General features: G+C 35.6%; 6 protein-coding genes and 1 pseudogene across 7 annotated transcripts in view; 4 read left to right on the plus strand and 3 right to left on the minus strand.

The window, feature by feature from the left end:
• Positions 1 to 481: 481 nt before the first annotated feature.
• Positions 482 to 1,845, plus strand: LOC107473957 (gamma-soluble NSF attachment protein-like). Its single transcript, XM_016093553.3, has 4 exons — positions 482 to 622; positions 777 to 856; positions 965 to 1,094; positions 1,667 to 1,845. The coding sequence occupies exons 1-4, from the start codon at positions 524 to 526 to the stop codon at positions 1,769 to 1,771; spliced, it is 414 nt and encodes a 137-aa protein (XP_015949039.1). The 5' UTR covers positions 482 to 523; the 3' UTR covers positions 1,772 to 1,845.
• Positions 1,846 to 2,299: 454 nt separating this feature from the next.
• On the minus strand, positions 2,300 to 3,472 carry LOC107473952 (lysine-specific demethylase JMJ18-like). Its single transcript, XM_052257487.1, has 3 exons — positions 3,383 to 3,472; positions 3,088 to 3,285; positions 2,300 to 2,992 (listed from the first exon to the last, which is right to left on the minus strand). The coding sequence occupies exons 2-3, from the start codon at positions 3,277 to 3,279 to the stop codon at positions 2,816 to 2,818; spliced, it is 369 nt and encodes a 122-aa protein (XP_052113447.1). The 5' UTR covers positions 3,280 to 3,285; positions 3,383 to 3,472; the 3' UTR covers positions 2,300 to 2,815.
• A 2,838-nt stretch (positions 3,473 to 6,310) lies between these two features.
• LOC107473953 (serine/threonine-protein kinase BSK3-like) lies at positions 6,311 to 9,096 on the plus strand (annotated as a pseudogene).
• An 885-nt stretch (positions 9,097 to 9,981) lies between these two features.
• LOC107473954 (pentatricopeptide repeat-containing protein At3g18020-like) lies at positions 9,982 to 10,731 on the plus strand. Its single transcript, XM_016093549.3, has one exon. The coding sequence runs from the start codon at positions 9,982 to 9,984 to the stop codon at positions 10,729 to 10,731; it is 750 nt and encodes a 249-aa protein (XP_015949035.3).
• A 53-nt stretch (positions 10,732 to 10,784) lies between these two features.
• LOC107473955 (pentatricopeptide repeat-containing protein At3g18020-like) lies at positions 10,785 to 11,558 on the plus strand. The gene has a single exon (XM_016093551.1). The coding sequence runs from the start codon at positions 10,785 to 10,787 to the stop codon at positions 11,556 to 11,558; it is 774 nt and encodes a 257-aa protein (XP_015949037.1).
• A 446-nt stretch (positions 11,559 to 12,004) lies between these two features.
• Positions 12,005 to 20,549, minus strand: part of LOC107473951 (pentatricopeptide repeat-containing protein At3g18020-like) — an 18,311-nt gene continuing 9,766 nt past the window's right edge. Inside the window, exons 2-3 of one of the 2 annotated variants that reach the window (XM_052257480.1) lie at positions 12,790 to 13,952; positions 12,005 to 12,303 (exon numbers count right to left, since the gene is read on the minus strand). In XM_052257480.1, the coding sequence (XP_052113440.1) occupies positions 12,131 to 12,303; positions 12,790 to 13,952 (1,336 nt within the window). In that variant the 3' untranslated portion in view covers positions 12,005 to 12,130. Of the gene's footprint in view, positions 12,304 to 12,789; positions 14,229 to 20,549 lie in introns of those variants that run through there. The other variant, XM_021135208.2, reaches the window with a different exon arrangement.
• Positions 14,504 to 20,549, minus strand: part of LOC107473956 (serine/threonine-protein kinase BSK3-like) — a 7,373-nt gene continuing 1,327 nt past the window's right edge. The window contains exons 2-11 of the mRNA XM_052257482.1: positions 18,329 to 18,477; positions 17,993 to 18,219; positions 17,746 to 17,878; positions 17,229 to 17,362; positions 17,047 to 17,152; positions 16,821 to 16,906; positions 16,493 to 16,681; positions 16,283 to 16,435; positions 15,837 to 15,950; positions 14,504 to 14,965 (exon numbers count right to left, since the gene is read on the minus strand). Coding sequence (XP_052113442.1) covers positions 14,774 to 14,965; positions 15,837 to 15,950; positions 16,283 to 16,435; positions 16,493 to 16,681; positions 16,821 to 16,906; positions 17,047 to 17,152; positions 17,229 to 17,362; positions 17,746 to 17,878; positions 17,993 to 18,219; positions 18,329 to 18,410 — 1,416 coding nt within the window. The 5' untranslated portion in view covers positions 18,411 to 18,477 and the 3' untranslated portion in view covers positions 14,504 to 14,773. The remainder of the gene's footprint in view (positions 14,966 to 15,836; positions 15,951 to 16,282; positions 16,436 to 16,492; positions 16,682 to 16,820; positions 16,907 to 17,046; positions 17,153 to 17,228; positions 17,363 to 17,745; positions 17,879 to 17,992; positions 18,220 to 18,328; positions 18,478 to 20,549) is intronic.

Consider the following 20,549-nt stretch of genomic DNA (forward strand, 5'->3'; position numbering starts at 1 on the left):
TTTCATCATAAACACCCTTCTTTGTATGTGTCCTTGTCTGCATTTTTTTTCCTCTGTACTCTTCTTTGTTTTATTCCTCTTTTTTTTTCCAAAAAGAAATATAAGGGCAAAAAAAAGAAAGAAGCAAAAAGTTGTGTTTAGTTAGAAAAATGATACCTAACTAGCAACAAAAAAAATTTTGACTCTTGACTCGGGCATCCATTCTTGTATTCACTCTTCATATTTTTTTACAAGTGCTCAATAGTAACAAGAATGAACATTTCCATATTTCACAGTTTTTTTTCCTTCCTGTTATTAAAGAAATAAAATGATGCTGAGTTTGTATTAATGCTCCATCATTAATCAAATAAAATCATGGATAAGAACTTAACCAACATCCAAGCCTACCCAATAAAAAGGGGGTAGGGGTGTTCAATCACCAATTACACTCATCATCCAATCTCTGTGTAGTAAAGTATGAAGTTCCATTCAAAATTTTCTAGCAATTTTCCTTGAATGCTGATTTTGCAACATTTTCCGGGGTATGTTTTCTGTAACACAAAGGTATTTGGACGCTGCGCCTCTCCAATTGAAGTTCGGCTTAGCAGCTTCCAAGTGTAATGCTACCAATAGCCAGTGCAAGGTTAGGATTGATTAATTTTGCATCCTGCATTTGAACTATAACTCTATATCTGTATCTGTAACTGTAACTTTATATATATTGCATGTTGCTTTGATGTGATTTGCTTGTTATTTTTAGGGAGAAATTCCTCTAACAGAGATGCTCATAAATGCAGGCATATCTCAGTGCAATTATTATCTACCTTTATACTAATGACTACAAGCAAGCAGAGATGTGTTATAATGACTGCTCTCAGTGAGTTTCTGCCTCCTCTCTTGTTAGTTTCCTTTACTATAAAAGATTGAATGTCACTTTAATCAATTATTAATATCTATGGATAATATGGTTGTGTGGTGTGTCTAGGATTGATGCTTTTTGCAAAAGTGACCAGAATCGCTGTGCTAGCAATCTCCTTGCTGCATACTCAGATGGAGACATTGAAGAAATCAAACGTATCGCCCAATCGAGCAGCATTTCAAATCTTGACCACTCGGTAACCTAAGTTTGTATATATTACATTTCCTGTGTGATCATATTCAGATTTCATACAAGGTGGTTTTGGAAGAAGTTCTAATAACTGTTCAGTTAGAAAATTCATACATCAGAGAATCAATTTTTTAGAGTGTAATACCGATATCGGCTTCTAAAAGATTTTTAATCCTTAACAAATTTTAATTACCAAATCAGGCTTTAACCTTTTATTTTATTAGACGTCAAATTTTGGTAAAAGGTTAGACAAATCGATCCCTATTATTATGTAACAAAGACACAACAGTTGCTAAAAATTTTTAAAATCCTCGTAGTAGTTCTTCTATATTAATGAACAGTTTGATGTTAAGACCGATTAAAATATTTGAAGAACAAAATATTTGGCTACAAATTTTCTTAGAAATTAATTCGGGATATTACTTATTTTTCACTATATATTTTGTTACCCTGTCCCTAATTACATTGATTTCTAATGTAAGCATACTGAGTGGTAAGAAGTAAGAGCTTGTGGCACAATTCTTGTGATGTGAACTAGCCTTTGTATGAAACTTAGTATGTGAGTTTTGAATTCTACAGATGATTAGGCTAGCAAGGAAACTGCCAACAGGAGATGTGAGTGCATTGAAGGGTAACACTGCCAGACAGGAAGACCAGCCTCTAGATGAAAATGACCTCACTTAACAATTCTCCGGGCCACATTTCTTTTATTAATTTTTCGTTTCTGACGTACCATAAGAATATTTTGATCTTAAAAACAATGAAACTTAAAAAGAGGATTGGTGCACCAAGTGTACCAAGTGTTCAATCTTATTCAATGTAAAGGTGACAAAAATTGTGAATGCTATGCTTTATAAACATGTCTTGGTATACTAGGCCCTGTAGGAGAACAATACTGAAATATGAACTTAAAAGAGAGTAGCCAAGGACTTGAAAAGAAGATTTTTAAATATTATTCCTGAATTGTTTCACTTAAAGAGTGATTACATACAGAATATAAAGATTATTTACAACCTAATTAAGGAAAGAAAATAACAGGTAATAAAAGCTATTCAAAACAAATCTGCACCAAATCTATCCTAATATAAACAAATATGTACTAATTATAGAATAATTACAACACAAGGGTTGAAAGTGAAACACATTATTTGAGGAGCAAAGTTCTTCATGTATTGTTTCTATTGATATCAATCATCATTTATATATCAGCAGCATTTCTTTTTCTGTTTATATACAGAAATTTAGAGATAAATGGTGATCAGTAAGGATGAAATCAATAAAGCCTAATTGACACCAAAAGCTAGCTTAAAAAGAAAAATATAAATATAAAAAAGAAAAGTATAAATGGGACAAAGGCACTAGCAACTACAATGGATGTTTAATAGCATTAGCCACCTCTAACTAACAAGTTCACTCTATTACTAGGAACAAAAGAAAATTTTATATTTTGGCCTTACCCAGAATTTTCTTCAGTTTAGTTATGAATGGACCTAACTACTGAATAAATTGAAAAATGACTAGAGAGATCTTATTCTTCTTTTATCTACAACCTTTCTGGATCTCTTCGATCAACGCTACGAATGCCGCTCTCCATTGAATAACATGTGAATCAGAGCTAAATAACTTGAGCATTGCACTCAACTCGGCAGGACTGGCCTTTTTTAGGAATCCTTGTAGCAATGACTTCATCTCTTCAAATGAACGAAAATGTCCTTCTATGTTATCTTCTTACTCCTGCTTTATCAAATTGAAGCCGAAAAGTTTGGTCTTGACATCACCCAGAGAGTTGCTTGAACCATTTGAGCACTTAGAGGCATCATTTCCACTGCCTGAAGATTCAGAGGAAAGTTCTTTGTGATGCCAGTACTCTACACATTGATGACTGGGATCTTGAGCTTCAATGGCCTGAAATTGTTTGCCGGAATTGATTAAAACTTCAGAAGTTAGATCATAACTTCCTCAGTGGCTGAAAAGATCTTCAATATTTGAGATAGCGTTACCTGAATAATGGATGGCTTAAGGAATCCGAACATTTTATGACCATTAATGCTTTGCAAAACCTCCAAGGGAGGGAGTTCTTGTTCACCTAGACTCTTACACCTCTCGATCTCAGCGTTTAGTCTGTCAAGAATTGTTTCCCAACACTTATCCGCTGATGTGTTTGTGAAAGCTTCAGTTGGATGTTCTTCCATGGTAACCTGGAATGTATTTTACAAAATGTGTAATAAAGTTCGATCAAGAACTAGTCAATCATAGGTGTAAAACCAAAGAGAGATACAAGGTCAGAAAAAATACCTTGAAAAGAGGACTAAGAAATCCAGCATCAGAGATTTCAGAAACATAATTACAGGGTCTTGTTGGATCAAGAATACTAAAGAACTTAACGCGGCTGTTGAATCCTGGATAAGTTTACCAAAACAATAAAAAAGTTGCTCTTCAAAAAAAAGAGTGCCCTGTCTTCGACACAGAATATGAAAGCTGGCTTATCCTGTAGTTATAAGTAGGAGAACGGAGAGAACACAATTAGCAATATTTATTTTAGTTAATAAGATCATGCATGATGAACAAGTAGCTTTTCAGTTTGGGATAAAAACCATTTGTCAAGCAACATTTTCACCACTCACTCAGCAGAAACTATACACTATTTATCAAGATGGTGTTTTCTGTTTTCGTTTTATGTTTTACCACTTCTTCCTAGAGTCCTAAAAACTGAAAGCAGAAACAGAAAACAAGAACAAAAGCCAAACAAACACTAAGAATTTCACATGGTAACCTTGAGTTTGTTGGGCACAAAATTATGTGAAATCACGTAGTATTTTCTAACAACCTCACATGAAAAAGTTGCAATGTTTTTAAATAGCAACTAACTTCTTTCAAAAACGTTGCTTTTAATATAAAAAAATGCAAGATCTGCATAGGCATAAAGAAATATCGAAGACTTTAGACAGTACTGTCTGGAATATGGAATCAAATTAAAAGTTACAAAATTGCAGTCTTTATCCTGAGATGTGATCAAATTGGATGGAACTACCTCCATAATGGCTTCAACAAAATCAACCAGGAATCCCCAACTTGATGACTTTCAAGGCATCATCATCGGACAGGTTCCCATGAAAAGATTGCACGAATTCCTAATCGAACGCCAAAAAACAGAGAAAGCGCATCAAGCATCAAACCACAACACCAATAAAATCACAACGATAATAGCAAATTAACCAAGATTTAATTGGGGAAGGCTGCAAAAATAAGGAGACAGGGAAACAGATTACTAGAGAACATACAGAGTTAGAATTGCTGTCATCCTTGAGAATGTCTGTCAGCAGTCTTGCGCGGCGGCGGCAGCTAGCGCGGCGGCAGTCGCAGGTTACGGCGGCGAGAATATGCCTGTGAGATGTGCAGCAGAGGAAGAGGAAGAGAGAAATGCAGCAATTGAAATTGTATGAAAACCCTAGCGGACCTTTTCTTCTCTGAATGCTTCTAATGTAAGAATGAAAAGAAGCAGGGAGCGGCGGCGGCGGAGGCGTACGAAATTTGCAGCAGAGGAAGAGGATGAGAATGGCAGGATTGAAGTTGAATGAAACCCTAGCTACTTCTCTTCTCTCAATGCCTCTGAAATCAAAAAGAAAGGGGAGGGCAGAGTTAGGTTTTTCAATCCACACTCTATTTTGGAAGGAGATTTCTTCAATCTTGTTGATGCTCTCCAAGAACTCTAATTTCTCTCAGTTTTTTGTACTCAAAAAAAGAGAAAAGGGACAAAGTTAAAAAATCAATAATTAAAAGGATCAAAATAAAATTAGTAACTTTTTCAAAAAAAAATGGAGTATATTTTGTAATTATTTTTATGAAGGTTAATGATACTCCTACAAAAATATAGGATTAAGGAATCTATGGCCTTAATTTTATTCCAAATGAAAGGGCCAATAAAATAAAATTGAGAAGCCTAGTTTCATCATCACTCACCATCATTTTTCTTTATACATTTTGTGCTTCTCACAAAGTTGATCAGTTCAGCTAGAGTTTCATTCTTCCTTTATTGATTTTCTTCAATTTAAAAAACGAAAATTTTTTTATACTTAAAAAATTGGGTTTTAATATTTTACTTGATCTGGGTTGAAGAATTGTTGGGTTTTGGAGGAAACAAAAGAAGAAAATCCCAAGTTTTCTGAGGAAAATGATAAATGGGGTTTGATTGGATCGAGAAAAAGACTTGAACTTTGAAAAATTCAGACAATTTTCCTGGTTTTATTATTATTTTTCTCTTTTGTTTTCTGGGAAGAAAATGTGGATCTCGCAAAAGCTTTTGATTTGGTCTAGGTAAGAGAGAGGAGAAAAGAAGGAGTCAATTTTTTTTTCTCACTGCCATTGAAGAAGAAATGAAGAAGAATTTCAAAGGTGAAATTACTTTTTGGGTAGGTTCAAAAAGTGCTGCTTTATTCATTGTTTAGTTTGGCAAAGTAGAAAAAATGGAAAAGACTTTAGGTGCATTTTCTAACTATACTATTGAGTTGACTCGGAGAGAAAAAGGGAGAAAGTGAAATAAGAGAAAAAAAAATTGAAAGCTAGATGCAAATAGATGCTTAGATACTATGCTGTCATGTGAAGTTAAATATTCAGCTTCTGTGTGTTTATGATTTCTCCCCCTAACTTTTATGAAATGCATTTAAATGTTTCATCTATGATGGATGTCCTTTTTATTTACCTTTTAGCTTTAAATGCTAAAATTGCTTAGTTGTTTGGTTGTGTAGTATTTAAAGATCATATGGATTTGGGATTATTGCTTTGTGATGATTTTGTTATTACTTTGTGTTTCTATGTATGTGACATCTTCAATTCTCTTCACCAACCCAACGAAACGAAAAATGTACAAAAAATAATGAAAAGTACTATCATATTCCCTTCTTAAATGAAGCAGCTTTACATTTGTTGGGTATTTTTTTTATGTTGTTCTGATCATTGTCTTCTCTTCTTGTTAATTGTGAAAATGGTTCTTGATGCTAGTGTTTGATGACTTTGTTTTAGTTGCTTGAGAGTGATCAAAGGCTATGCTCTTTTAAACCCTTTAAACCTTAAACAAGGATTTTTTTTTAATGTGAGTTACAGGCATTTCTTGCTCCAAAATTTGCAGCTGCATATGTTTTTTTTTTTGATATATACAGAAATTCAAATAATTGAAAGTGGAAGAGGTTGTCATAACTTCAAATATTATTATTTTAGTGAATCAAAATGGGGATTCAGTTCTCCAGCCTCGTGCCGTGCTGCGTAAATTCACAAGTTAAGACATCTGTTATTGAAGTTCCGCATACTGGTAGGTAACAATAATACACTGTTAATAATATTATGGTGCATTATGTTCTGCTCAGTAATTTCAAGAAATTGTGGTTCATAGATGTTTAATGTAATGTTTTCTTTTCCAGGAAATGAAGATAGAAGTGAAGCCGATAATGGGCCTGCATTTCGCGAATATACATTTGAGCAACTTAAGAATGCGACATCCGGTTTCTCTGTTCAGAATATAGTATCTGAACATGGAGAGAAGGCTCCAAATGTTGTGTATAAAGGGAAGTTGGAGAATCAAATGAGGATTGCTGTTAAGAGGTTCAATAGGAATGCTTGGCCCGATTCTCGGCAGTTTTTGGTAAATGTTACCTTTCTTTCTTAGTGGATTCTAAAACCACACACTGTAACTTTCAATCCTCACATGGTATTGGTCTCAATTTTAGTTAATAAGGATAATTTCATTTTGTAACTTCAGGAGGAAGCTAGATCTGTTGGCCAGCTTCGTCACCAAAGATTAGCGAATTTACTTGGTTGTTGTTGTGAAGGCGAAGAGAGGTTGCTTGTAGCCGAATACATGCCCAACGAAACACTCGCAAAACACCTTTTCCATTGTAATAGCTTGTTTCATGCATATGATTTGTTCTTCTCTTTTAATAATTGGAAAACCAATTGGTATGCCTTGAATTAATATAGTGCTTACTATTTTGTTTTTATCTGCTTTGTCACGAGTCAATCCTGGTGCATTGTTGGTGCATAATATGGGATTAGTACTGTCCAATAACTGAATAACATTCATCTTGCTTGGAAGGACAGTTTTCTGATGATGATGGAACCGAGTTGGTGCGCTGGGCATCTCGATGTTTACAGTACGAACCAAGAGAGAGACCTAATCCGAAGTCATTAGTGGCTGCTTTGGCCCCTCTTCAGAAAGAGACAGAGGTTGGTATAATACTGTCATTCATTTGATTTCTTCTGTTATCTTTTTATTTCTTTTAGGTTCCTTCACATGAATTGATGGGTATCCCGCATGGTTCTACTTTAGCTTCATTGTCTCCGCTCGATGAAGCTTGTTCAAGAAAAGACCTGACTGCCATTCATGAAGTTTTGGAAAAACTTGGCTATAAAGATGATGAGGGAATTGCAAATGAGGTTCTCTATCTAAATTTGCTATATGCCTCTAAAATTGTTTTGGAAAAAGTTTAGTGTGCTTATGGTTTATATTTTCTGTTTTCAGGATTTTGTGAAGAAAAAAGAGAAATCAGTGTTCTGTTTTCATCTCGTGTTTCTGTTTTTCTTCACAAAATCCTGAAAATAAAAAACACTGAAAATTAAAATGAAAATGCAAACCAAAAGCATCATCTGTTCTTTTTATATTGACTTATTCAGACAAACTATTAAGTAATATGTAATTTTTTATTTAACTTTTACCTTGTTTCTTTGTCGTGTGCTAATTTGAGTTTTTCTCTATTGTGATGCTACAGTTATCTTTCCAGATGTGGACTGATCAAATGCAGGACATGCTAAATTGTAAGAAAAAAGGCGATGCGGCTTTCCGGCAGAAAGATTTTAGACTTGCAATTGAGTTCTATACACAGGTAGATTTCTCATGGGGATGCTCATTCATCTAAATTTGTCTTACCTTTCTTTTTTAGTCCTTAATGAACTATGAATAATACAATTGCAAGTTATATCCTTGCTCATGTGAAGTTTACGTAAGGGTTAGTTGTACTTTTCCTTGCCCTTAGAACTTTATGTCATGCACTTTAATACTTGAATTCTAAAAATGTGCAAATTGACACTCTAAATTTCTCCAGATATGCAAATTAACCATGTTAACAATTTTTTTCATCAGTTGTTAACAAAAGTTTAAGGTGCCACAGTTGCATATGTCGAAAAGTTTAGAGGGTCAATTTTCACATAACACAATGTTTTCAGGGGTCCTTTTTGCACATTTTTAAAGTTTAGCAGTTAAAGTACATATAAGGTAAATTTCAATTAACCCTTTACATAATGATGAATAGTTTTTGATTTTTAATTAAAATATTCATTAACAAGATAGAGTAACATTCAAGAACATAGCCTTTCTGTTATTTGATCTATATATGCACACACACATAATGACATAAATATTGTTGTGTTATATATCACTAGAGTAAGACCTTATTTATCTAGTGCAAAAGTAGATTAAATTAGTTTGGTAAATGATATGTGAAAACTTGTATTCAAATGAGAAACAATAATAGCAACAAATCCATGATTGTTTTGCATATCCTCTCTACAGTTTCGTCCCTCAAAAGTTAAAAATCACAATACCATACCTTGATCGCTATTTTAAACAAAATAGATTTCTCTGTTACTTTCAGTTCATTGATGCCGGAACAATGGTTTCTCCAACGGTACATGCGCGTCGCAGTTTGTGTTATCTCATGAGCGAAATGCCGTAGGAAGCGCTAGGCGATGCAATGCAAGCGCAAGTGATTTCCCCTTTGTGGCACATTGCATCTTATCTTCAGTATGTTTCATTGGGTGGACTTGGAATGGAGCATGAAGCATAAGTAGCACTCAAAGAGGGAACAACATTGGAAGCCAAAAGGAGTGGACAAAAATGAAGAGTGTGTTTTGTACATAACACAGTTTCATTGCAATGGTTATACTTATACACATATAATTATCATGTATTATTCAAGAAACAAATGATTGGATGATGAGTGTAATTGGTGATTGAACACCCCTACCCCTTTTTATTGGGTAGGCTTGGATGTTAGTTAAGTTCTTATCCATGATTTGATTTGATTAATGATGGAGCATTAATACAAACTCAGCATCATTTTATTTCTTTAATAACAGGAAGGAAAAAAACTGTGAAATGTGGAAATGTTCATTCTTGTTACTATTGAGCACTTGTAAAAAAATATGAAGAGTGAATACAAGAATGGATGCCCGAGTCAAGAGTCAAAATTTTTTTTGTTGCTAGTTAGGTATCATTTTTCTAACTAAACACAACTTTTTGCTTCTTTCTTTTTTTTGCCCTTATATTTCTTTTTGGAAAAAAAAAGAGGAATAAAACAAAGAAGAGTACGGAGGAAAAAAATGCAGACAAGGACACATACAAAGAAGGGTGGTTATGATGAAAATTCATGTGCAGTTTTTTATTAATTTCACGTGAAGTTAGTACAGAACCTGTTCGACCAAATGCCCCAAAGGAGCCTCTGTCCATTGGCTCATCGCGTGTCAATGCAATACAATCACGCACTACCACCTTTCTCATCCATAGTAAATCCAAACCCTTCTTCGTTCTCCCCTCTCTTCCATTCTCAACCACCATCCACAACCACACCATTCAACATGGACAACACCACCACTCCACCACCACCTTCCACAACCGCAACCTTGCCGCCATCATCCACTCCCTCTGTGACGCCCACCATTTCGATGAAGCCCACAACATCTTCTCCCTCTTTCTCTCCTCCGTCTTCCTCCCTGACCATCGCACCTCCAACGTTCTCCTCTCCCGCCTCCTCCCCTCTCGAACCCCGCACCGAACCTGGGCTTGTGCCCTTTCTTTGATCCAAGCTAACCACGGCTTCGTTCCCTCCATTGTCACCAATCACCGCTTAATGGATCACTTTTGCAGGTTTGGTCAACCCCAACAAGCTAACATACTATTCTTCGACATGAAGGGTAGAGGGCATTGCCCCAATGTGGTTTCTTATACTACTCTCATTAATGGGTACTGCTTAATTGGTGGAATTGGTGATGCCCGCAAGGTGTTTGATGAAATGCTTGATAGTGGTATTGCGGCAAATTATTTGACTTATAGTGTTTTAGTCCGCGGGTTTCTTAGGAAGAAGGATATAGAAGGAGCAAAGGGAATGATGTGCCAGTTATGGGAAAAGATGAGGGTTGAAAGCGAGGCTTCGATGAAGATGGCAGCCTTTGCGAATCTGGTTGATTCTCTGTGTAGGGGAGGGTTCTTCAATGAATTGTTTAGGATAGCCAAGGAGTTTGCATTAGGGGGCAGTTTGTGTGAGGATGTTGCATATGGACAGATGATAGATTCACTCTGCAAGGTTGGGAGGTATCATGCGGCTGCTAGGATTGTGTATATAATGAGGAAGAGAGGATTAGTTCCGAGTGTAGCATGTTATAATTATATTATACATGGGCTTAGCAAGGATGGTGATTTTATGAGAGCTTATCAGTTATTAGAGGAAGCTGAATTCGGATTCTTGCTTTCTGAGCATACCTACAAGGTGTTGGTGGAAGCTCTTTGCCAAGTGCTGGATGTGGACAAGGCAAGGAAAGTTCTTAAACACATGCTAAGTAGGGAAGGCGTCGACAAGACTAGGATTTACAACACTATTTAAGAGCTCTTTGTATTGTGGATAATCCAACAGAACTCTTGAATGTGCTTGTGCTCATGCTTCAAAACCAGTGTCATGCAGATGTGATCACACTTAACACAGTTATCAATGGATTTTGCAAGGTGGGGAGGATTGATGAAGCTCTAACGGTATTACAGGACATGTTGAGTGGTAAATTTTCCGCTCCCAATGTTGTGACCTTCACTACTATAATTTCTGGTTTATTGGACACTGCAAGAGTTGATGAAGCTGTTGAGTTGCTCCATAAAGTAATGCCTGAAAATGGTGTAAGACCGAGTGTTGCGACATATAATGCTTTTCTCCGAGGCCTATTCAAACTAAAGAGGCCAAATGATGCATTGAGGGCCTTCAATAATATGGCAAGTAATGGCATTACTGCAGATAGTACCACTTATACTGTTGTGGTAGATGGTCTATGTGAATCTAACCAAATAGATGAAGCAAAAAATTTTTGGCACAATGTTATATGGCCTTCAGGGATTCATGATAATTTTGTTTATGCAGCAATTCTAAAAGGGTTCTATCGCACCAATAACTTTAATGAAGCTTGTCATTTTTTGTATGAACTGGTAGATTCTGGGGTGTCTCCAAATATATTTAGTTATAATATTGTGATCAATTATGCTTGCAATCTAGGTTTGAAAAGGGAGGCTTACCATATTGTTAGAGAGATGAAAAGGAATAAACTCACACCTGATTGTGTGACATGGAGGATTCTTGACAAGCTACATGGCAAAGTGAGGACGCACAATCATTTTGAAGATCGAAATTTGTCAGCACTCTATGACAGAGCTTCACTTGGTACTTGATGGATGGTGCTGCCATTTTTTAGACCTTGGTGGGATTGCTACCGTCTTGAATTGATGTATGTTGCATGCTTCAATCCTACATTTGTGCCTTTGGACAAGTAATTAAGCATTATTTTTATATATTATAGACAGCAATATAGCAAGTACCATCTGAGTAGCAGTCAAGTCTTTGTCATATAGTGATGGATAAAAAGTCTAAAATGTCTTTAGTTATATAGTAAAATGATTTTACTATATAACTAAAGACAGACATGACACATTGGCTTTGTGTTTCATGGTTAAAGCTAATAAAAAACTAAGAGTGAAGCTCTAACAGCTGTGAAAGCTGATGGGCCATTTGTCTACCAACCCAAGAGAAATTATAAATGGACTTAGATCAATAAATAATAATGGAACTGTGGTAGAAATTTTGTATTTATTAATGAGAAGACTATATTTATCTGTCTATAATATATAAAAATAATGCTTAATTACTTGTCCAAAGGCACAAATGTAGGATTGAAGCATGCAACATACATCAATTCAAGACGGTAGCAATCCCACCAAGGTCTAAAAAATGGCAGCACCATCCATCAAGTACCAAGTGAAGCTCTGTCATAGAGTGCTGACAAATTTCGATCTTCAAAATGATTGTGCGTCCTCACTTTGCCATGTAGCTTGTCAAGAATCCTCCATGTCACACAATCAGGTGTGAGTTTATTCCTTTTCATCTCTCTAACAATATGGTAAGCCTCCCTTTTCAAACCTAGATTGCAAGCACAATTGATCACAATATTATAACTAAATATATTTGGAGACACCCCAGAATCTACCAGTTCATACAAAAAATGACAAGCTTCATTAAAGTTATTAGTACGATAGAACCCTTTTAGAATTGCTGCATAAACAAAATTATCATGAATCCCTGAAGGCCATATAACATTCTGCCAAAAATTCTTTGCTTCATCTATTTGGTTAGATTCACATAGACCATCTACCACAACAGTATAAGTGGTACTATCTGCAGTAATGCCATTACTTGCCATATTATTGAAGGCCCTCAATGCATCATTTGGCCTCTTTAGTTTGAATAGGCCTCGGAGAAAAGCATTATATGTCGCAATACTCAATCTTACACCATTTTCAAGCATTACTTTATGGAGCAACTCAACAGCTTCATCAACTCTTGCAGTGTCCAATAAACCAGAAATTATAGTAGTGAAGGTCACAACATTGGGAGCGAAAAATTTACCACTCAACATGTCCTGTAATACCGTTAGAGCTTCATCAATCCTCCCCACCTTGCAAAATCCATTGATAACTGTGTTAAGTGTGATCACATCTGCATGACACTGGCTTTGAAGCATGAGCACAAGCACATTCAAGAGTTCAGTTGGATTATCCACAATACAAAGAGCTCTTAAATAGGTGTTGTAAATCCTAGTCTTGTCGACGCCTTCCCTACTTAGCATGTGTTCAAGAACTTTCCTTGCCTTGTCCACATCCAGCACTTGGCAAAGAGCTTCCACCAACACCTTGTAGGTATGCTCAGAAAGCAAGAATCCGAATTCAGCTTCCTCTAATAACTGATAAGCTCTCATACAATCACCATCCTTACTAAACCCATGTATAATATAATTATAACATGCTACACTCGGAACTAATCCTCTCTTCCTCATTATATACACAATCCTAGCAGCCGCATGATACCTCCCAACCTTGCAGAGTGAATCTATCATCTGTCCATATGCAACCTCCTCACACAAACTGCCCCCTAATGCAAACTCCTCGGCTATCCTAAACAATTCATTGAAGAACCCTCCCCTACACAGAGAATCAACCAGATTCGCAAAGGCTGCCATCTTCATCGAAGCCTCCTTTTCAACCCTCATCTTCTCCCATAACTGGCACATCATTCCCTTTGCTCCTTCTATATCCTTCTTCCTAAGAAACCCGCCGACTAAAACACTATAAGTCAAAGAATTTGCCGCAATACCACTATCAAGCATTTCATCAAACACCTTGCGGGCATCACCAATTCCACCAATTAAGCAGTACCCATTAATGAGAGTAGTATAAGAAACCACATTGGGGCAATGCCCTCTACCCTTCATGTCGAAGAACAGTATGTGAGCTTGTTGGGGTTGACCGAACCTGCAAAAGTGATCCATTAAGCGGTGATAGGTGACAATGGAGGGAACGAAGCCGTGGTTAGCTTGGATCAAAGAAAGGGCACAAGCCCAGGTTCGGTGCGGGGTTTGAGAGGGGAGGAGGCGGGAGAGGAGAACGTTGGAGGTGGGGTGGTCAGGGAGGAAGCCGGAGGAGAGGAAGAGGGAGAAGATGTTGTGGGCTTCATCGAAACGGTGGGCGTCACAGAGGGAGTGGATGATGGCGGCAAGGTTGCGGTTGTGGAAGGTGGTGGTGGAGTGGTGGTGTTGTCCATGTTGAATGGTGTGGTTGTGGATGGTGGTTGAGAATGGAAGAGAGGGGAGAACGAAGAAGGGTTTGGATTTACTATGGATGAGAAAGGTGGTGGTGCGTGATTGCATTGCATTGACACGCGATGAGCCAATGGACAGAGGCTCCTTTGGGGCATTTGGTCGAACAGGTTCTGTACTAACTTCATGTGAAATTAATAAAAAACTGCACATGAATTTTCATCATAAACACCCTTCTTTGTATGTGTTCTTGTCTGCATTTTTTTTCCTCCGTACTCTTCCTTGTTTTATTCCTCTTTTTTTTTTTCCAAAAAGAAAAATAAGGGCAAAAAAAAGAAAGAAGCAAAAAGTTGTGTTTAGTTAGAAAAATGATACCTAACTGGCAACAAAAAAAAATTGACTCTTGACTCGGGCATCCATTCTTGTATTCACTCTTCATATTTTTTTACAAGTGCTCAATAGTAATAAGAATGAACATTTCCACATTTCACAGTTTTTTTTCCTTCCTGTTATTAAAGAAATAAAATGATGCTGAGTTTGTATTAATGCTCCATCATTAATCAAATCAAATCATGGATAAGAACTTAACCAACATCCAAGCCTACCCAATAAAAAGGGGTAAGGGTGTTCAATCACCAATTACACTCATCATCCAATCATTTGTTTCTTGAATAATACATGATAATTATATGTGTATAAGTATAACCATTGCAATGAAACTGTGTTATGTACAAAACACACTCTTCATTTTTGTCCACTCCTTTTGGCTTCCAATGTTGTTCCCTCTTTGAGTGCTACTTATGCTTCATGCTCCATTCCAAGTCCACCCAATGAAACATACTGAAGATAAGATGCAATGTGCCACAAAGGGGAAATCACTTGCGCTTGCATTGCATCGCCTAGCGCTTCCTGCGGCATTTCGCTCATGAGATAACACAAACTGCGACGCGCATGTACCGTTGGAGAAACCATTGTTCCGGCATCAATGAACTGAAAGTAACAGAGAAATCTATTTTGTTTAAAATAGCGATCAAGGTATGGTATTGTGATTTTTAACTTTTGAGGGACGAAACTGTAGAGAGGATATGCAAAACAATCATGGATTTGTTGCTATTATTGTTTCTCATTTGAATACAAGTTTTCACATATCATTTACCAAACTAATTTAATCTACTTTTGCATTAGATAAATAAGGTTGAGATAGAAATCATATTATTTGTACGCTATATACTAGACAATTTTACAATAATACCGTGCAACGAGCAGGCCTTAATCTAGTGATATATAACACAACAATATTTATGCCATTATGTGTGTGTGCATATATAGATCAAATAACAGAAAGGCTATGTTCTTGAATGTTACTCTATCTTGTTAATGAATATTTTAATTAAAAATAAAAAACTATTCATCATTATGTAAAGGGTTAATTGAAATTTACCTTATATGTACTTTAACTGCTAAACTTTAAAAATGTGCAAAAAGGACCCCTGAAAACATTGTGTTATGTGAAAATTGACCCTCTAAACTTTTCGACATATGCAACTGTGGCACCTTAAACTTTTGTTAACAACTGATGAAAAAAATTGTTAACATGGTTAATTTGTATATCTGGAGAAATTTAGAGTGTCAATTTGCACATTTTTAGAATTCAAGTATTAAAGTGCATGACATAAAGTTCTAAGGGCAAGGAAAAGTACAACTAACCCTTACGTAAACTTCACATGAGCAAGGATATAACTTGCAATTGTATTATTCATAGTTCATTAAGGACTAAAAAAGAAAGGTAAGACAAATTTAGATGATTGAGCATTCCCATGAGAAATCTACCTGTGTATAGAACTCAACATGAGAAATCTACCTGTGTATAAAACTCAATTGCAAGTCTAAAATCTTTCTGCCAGAAAGCCGCATCGCCTTTTTTCTTACAATTTAGCATGTCCTGTATTTGATCAGTCCACATCTGGAAAGATAACTGTAGCATCACAACAGAGAAAAACTCAAATTAGCACACGACAAAGAAATAAGGTAAAAGTTAAATAAAAAATTACATATTACTTAATAGTTTGTCTGAATAAGTCAATATAAAAAGAACACATGATGCTTTTGGTTTGCATTTTCATTTTAATTTTCAGTGTTTTTTATTTTCAGGATTTTGTGAAGAAAAAGAGAAACACGAGATGAAAACAGAACACTGATTTCTCTTTTTTCTTCACAAAATCCTGAAAACAGAAAATATAAACCATAAGCACACTAAACTTTTTCCAAAACAATTTTAGAGGCATATAGCAAATTTAGATAGAGAACCTCATTTGCAATTCCCTCATCATCTTTATAGCCAAGTTTTTCCAAAACTTCATGAATGGCAGTCAGGTCCTTTCTTGAACAAGCTTCACCGAGCGGAGACAATGAAGCTAAAGTAGAACCATGCGGAATACCCATCAATTCATGTGAAGGAACCTAAAAGAAATAAAAAGATAACAGAAGAAATCAAATGAATGACAGTATTATACCAACCTCTGTCTCTTTCTGAAGAGGGGCCAAAGCAGCCACTAATGACTTCCGATTAGGCCTCTCTCTTGGTTCGTACTGTAAACATCGAGATGCCCAGCGCACCAACTCGGTTCCATCATCATCAGAAAACTGTCCTTCCAAGCAAGAATCCGTCAGCATCCGAAGATTTCTGTCTCGAATCAAATCAAGAGCCTGCTCCAACATTTTCAAAAAATTAGAGATACTTGTCACATTACATATAATATTCAAGTTTACACACCAAAGGATATATAAAGAAATAAAATTGTGCAATCTTCAATGGCACGATTTTCCCTAAAGTAACATGACTTACATGACTTGGAGGGATATGCTTCCCACTCAGAATGTCAAGCAAAAGAGTTCCAAAGCTATATATTACACTTTTTGGTGTTACTCTACCTACAGAAGAAAAATAGTTATTAAAATTTTGTTATCATCCTACTCTTACAAACGATTAATGATCATATATTCTAAAATGAAAAGACTGATTTTTCAATTTAATATCAACACAATGCTACTACTGAAGAAAAATGGCATACCAGTTCTGAGATACTCAGGAGGGGTAAATGCTAAATTCGTGCTATAACTTTTTCCATCCCTACTATTCTTCATAAGGCCAAAAGTTGAAAGCCTAGGATTACCATCCTGCAAAATTCTAACACAGGATTTGTATTAATTTAATTACATTAGACACATACACAAGGAAGACACAAAATTTTACCTCGTCAAATAGAACTCTATATGCGTTAAGGTCATGATAGAGCGCATGTCCTTTGCTCGTGCAGTATTCCAGAGCTTCTGCAAGATGTAGAACAACTCTCAGTCGCATTGGCCATTTTATCGGTTGAGTTTCCCCTGATATAGAGACAAACATCAATTATTTCGCATATCATAGACTCAGCAGTATGTTCATGAAAACCATCACCAGAAAACAGGATAATCATCAAATATTGAAGCTAGCATAATTCTTTGGGAAGATTTATTTATGATTTTTTGTTTAGTTTGAGTGCTATTTTGTATTTTGACAGTACAAAACCTAATTTTCTTAACAAGATGAATGTTATTCAGTTATTGGACAGTACTAATCCCATATTATGCACCAACAATGCACCAGGATTGACTCGTGACAAAGCAGATAAAAACAAAATAGTAAGCACTATATTAATTCAAGGCATACCAATTCGTTTTCCAATTATTAAAAGAAAAGAACAAATCATATGCATGAAAGAAGCTATTACAATGGAAAAGGTGTTTTGCGAGTGTTTCGTTGGGCATGTATTCGGCCACAAGCAACCTCTCTTCGCCTTCACAACAACAACCAAGTAAATTCGCTAATCTTTGGTGACGAAGCTGGCCAACAGATCTAGCTTCCTTATGAAGTTACAAAATGAAATTATCCTTATTAACTAAAATTGAGACCAATACCATGTGAGGATTGAAAGTTACAGTGTGTGGTTTTAGAATCCACTAAGAAAGAAAGGTAACATTTACCAAAAACTGCCGAGAATCGGGCCAAGCATTCCTATTGAACCTCTTAACAGCAATCCTCATTTGATTCTCCAACTTCCCTTTATACACAACATTTGGAGCCTTCTCTCCATGTTCAGATACTATATTCTGAACAGAGAAACCGGATGTCGCATTCTTAAGTTGCTCAAATGTATATTCGCGAAATGCAAGCCCATTATCGACTTCACTTCTATCTTCATTTCCTGGAAAAGAAAACATTACATTAAACATCTATGAACCACAATTTCTTGAAATTACTGAGCAGAACATAATGCACCATAATATTATGAACAGTGTATTATTGTTACCTACCAGTATGCGGAACTTCAATAACAGATGTCTTAACTTGTGAATTTACGCAGCACGGCACGAGGCTGGAGAACTGAATCCCCATTTTGATTCACTAAAATAATAATATTTGAAGTTATGACAACCTCTTCCACTTTCAATTATTTGAATTTCTGTATATATCCAAAAAAAAAACATATGCAGCTGCAAATTTTGGAGCAAGAAATGCCTGTAACTCACATTAAAAAAAAAATCCTTGTTTAAGGTTTAAAGGGTTTAAAAGAGCATAGCCTTTGATCACTCTCAAGCAACTAAAACAAAGTCATCAAGCACTAGCATCAAGAACCATTTTCACAATTAACAAGAAGAGAAGACAATGATCATAACAACATAAAAAAATACCCAACAAATGTAAAACTGCTTCATTTAAGAAGGGAATATGATAGTACTTTTCATTATTTTTTGTACATTTTTCGTTTCGTTGGGTTGGTGAAGAGAATTGAAGATGTCACATACATAGAAACACAAAGTAATAACAAAATCATCACAAAACAATAATCCCAAATCCATATGATCTTTAAATACTACACAACCAAACAACTAAGCAATTTTAGTATTTAAAGCTAAAAGGTAAATAAAAAGGACATCCATCATAGATGAAACATTTAAATGCATTTCATAAAAGTTAGGGGGAGAAATCATAAACACACAGAAGCTGAATATTTAACTTCACATGACAGCATAGTATCTAAGCATCTATTTGCATCTAGCTTTCAATTTTTTTTCTCTTATTTCACTTTCTCCCTTTTTCTCTCCGAGTCAACTCAATAGTATAGTTAGAAAATGCACCTAAAGTCTTTTCCATTTTTTCTACTTTGCCAAACTAAACAATGAATAAAGCAGCACTTTTTGAACCTACCCAAAAAGCAATTTCACCTTTGAAATTCTTCTTCAGTTCTTCTTCAATGGCAGTGAGAAAAAAAAGTTGACTCCTTCTTTTCTCCTCTCTCTTACCTAGACCAAATCAAAAGCTTTTGCGAGATCCACATTTTCTTCCCAGAAAACAAAAGAGAAAAATAATAATAAAACCAGGAAAATTGTCTGAATTTTTCAAAGTTCAAGTCTTTTTCTCGATCCAATCAAACCCCATTTATCATTTTCCTCAGAAAACTTGGGATTTTCTTCTTTTGTTTCCTCCAAAACCCAACAATTCTTTAACCCAGATCAAGTAAAATATTAAAACCCAATTTTTTAAGTATAAAAAAATTTTCGTTTTTTAAATTGAAGAAAATCAATAAAGGAAGAATGAAAACTCTAGCTGAACTGATCAACTTTGTGAGAAGCACAAAATGTATAAAGAAAAATGATGGTGAGTGATGATGAAACTAGGCTTCTCAATTTTATTTTATTGGCCCTTTCATTTGGAATAAAATTATAGGCCATGGATTCCTTAATCCTATATTTTTGTAGGAGTATCATTAACCTTCATAAAAATAATTACAAAATATACTCCATTTTTTTTTGAAAAAGTTACTAATTTTATTTTGATCCTTTTAATTATTGATTTTTTAACTTTGTCCCTTTTCTCTTTTTTTGAGTACGAAAAACTGAGAGAAATTAGAGTTCTTGGAGAGCATCAACAAGATTGAAGAAATCTCCTTCCAAAATAGAGTGTGGATTGAAAAACCTAACTCTGCCCTCCCCTTTCTTTTTGATTTCAGAGGCATTGAGAGAAGAGAAGTAGCTAGGGTTTCATTCAACTTCAATCCTGCCATTCTCATCCTCTTCCTCTGCTGCAAATTTCGTACGCCTCCGCCGCCGCCGCTCCCTGCTTCTTTTCATTCTTACATTAGAAGCATTCAGAGAACAAAAACTAGTGAAAACATCCCTAAAAGTAGCTTAAACTCACTAAAAACTATATGAAAACAATGCCAAAAAGCGTATAAATTATCCGCTCATCACAACACCAAACTTAAATTGTTGCTTGTCCCCAAGCAACTGAGAATAAGTAGGATAAAAAGAAGAGAATATACTATAAAGTCCAAAATATCAATGAATATTAATTTAATTAGATGAGCGGGACTTGTAGCTTTTTGCTTCTGAACAGTTTTGGCATCTCACTTTTTCCTTTGAAGTTTAGAGTGATTGGCTTCTCTAGGAACTTAGAATTTGGGATAGTGTTATTGACTTTCCTAGTTAGGCATGTTGATTCTTGAACACAGCTACTTTATGAGTCTTGGCTGTG

The sequence above is a fragment of the Arachis duranensis genome, chromosome 2 (genome assembly GCF_000817695.3).
Source record: "Arachis duranensis cultivar V14167 chromosome 2, aradu.V14167.gnm2.J7QH, whole genome shotgun sequence".
Taxonomy (NCBI): domain Eukaryota; kingdom Viridiplantae; phylum Streptophyta; class Magnoliopsida; order Fabales; family Fabaceae; genus Arachis; species Arachis duranensis.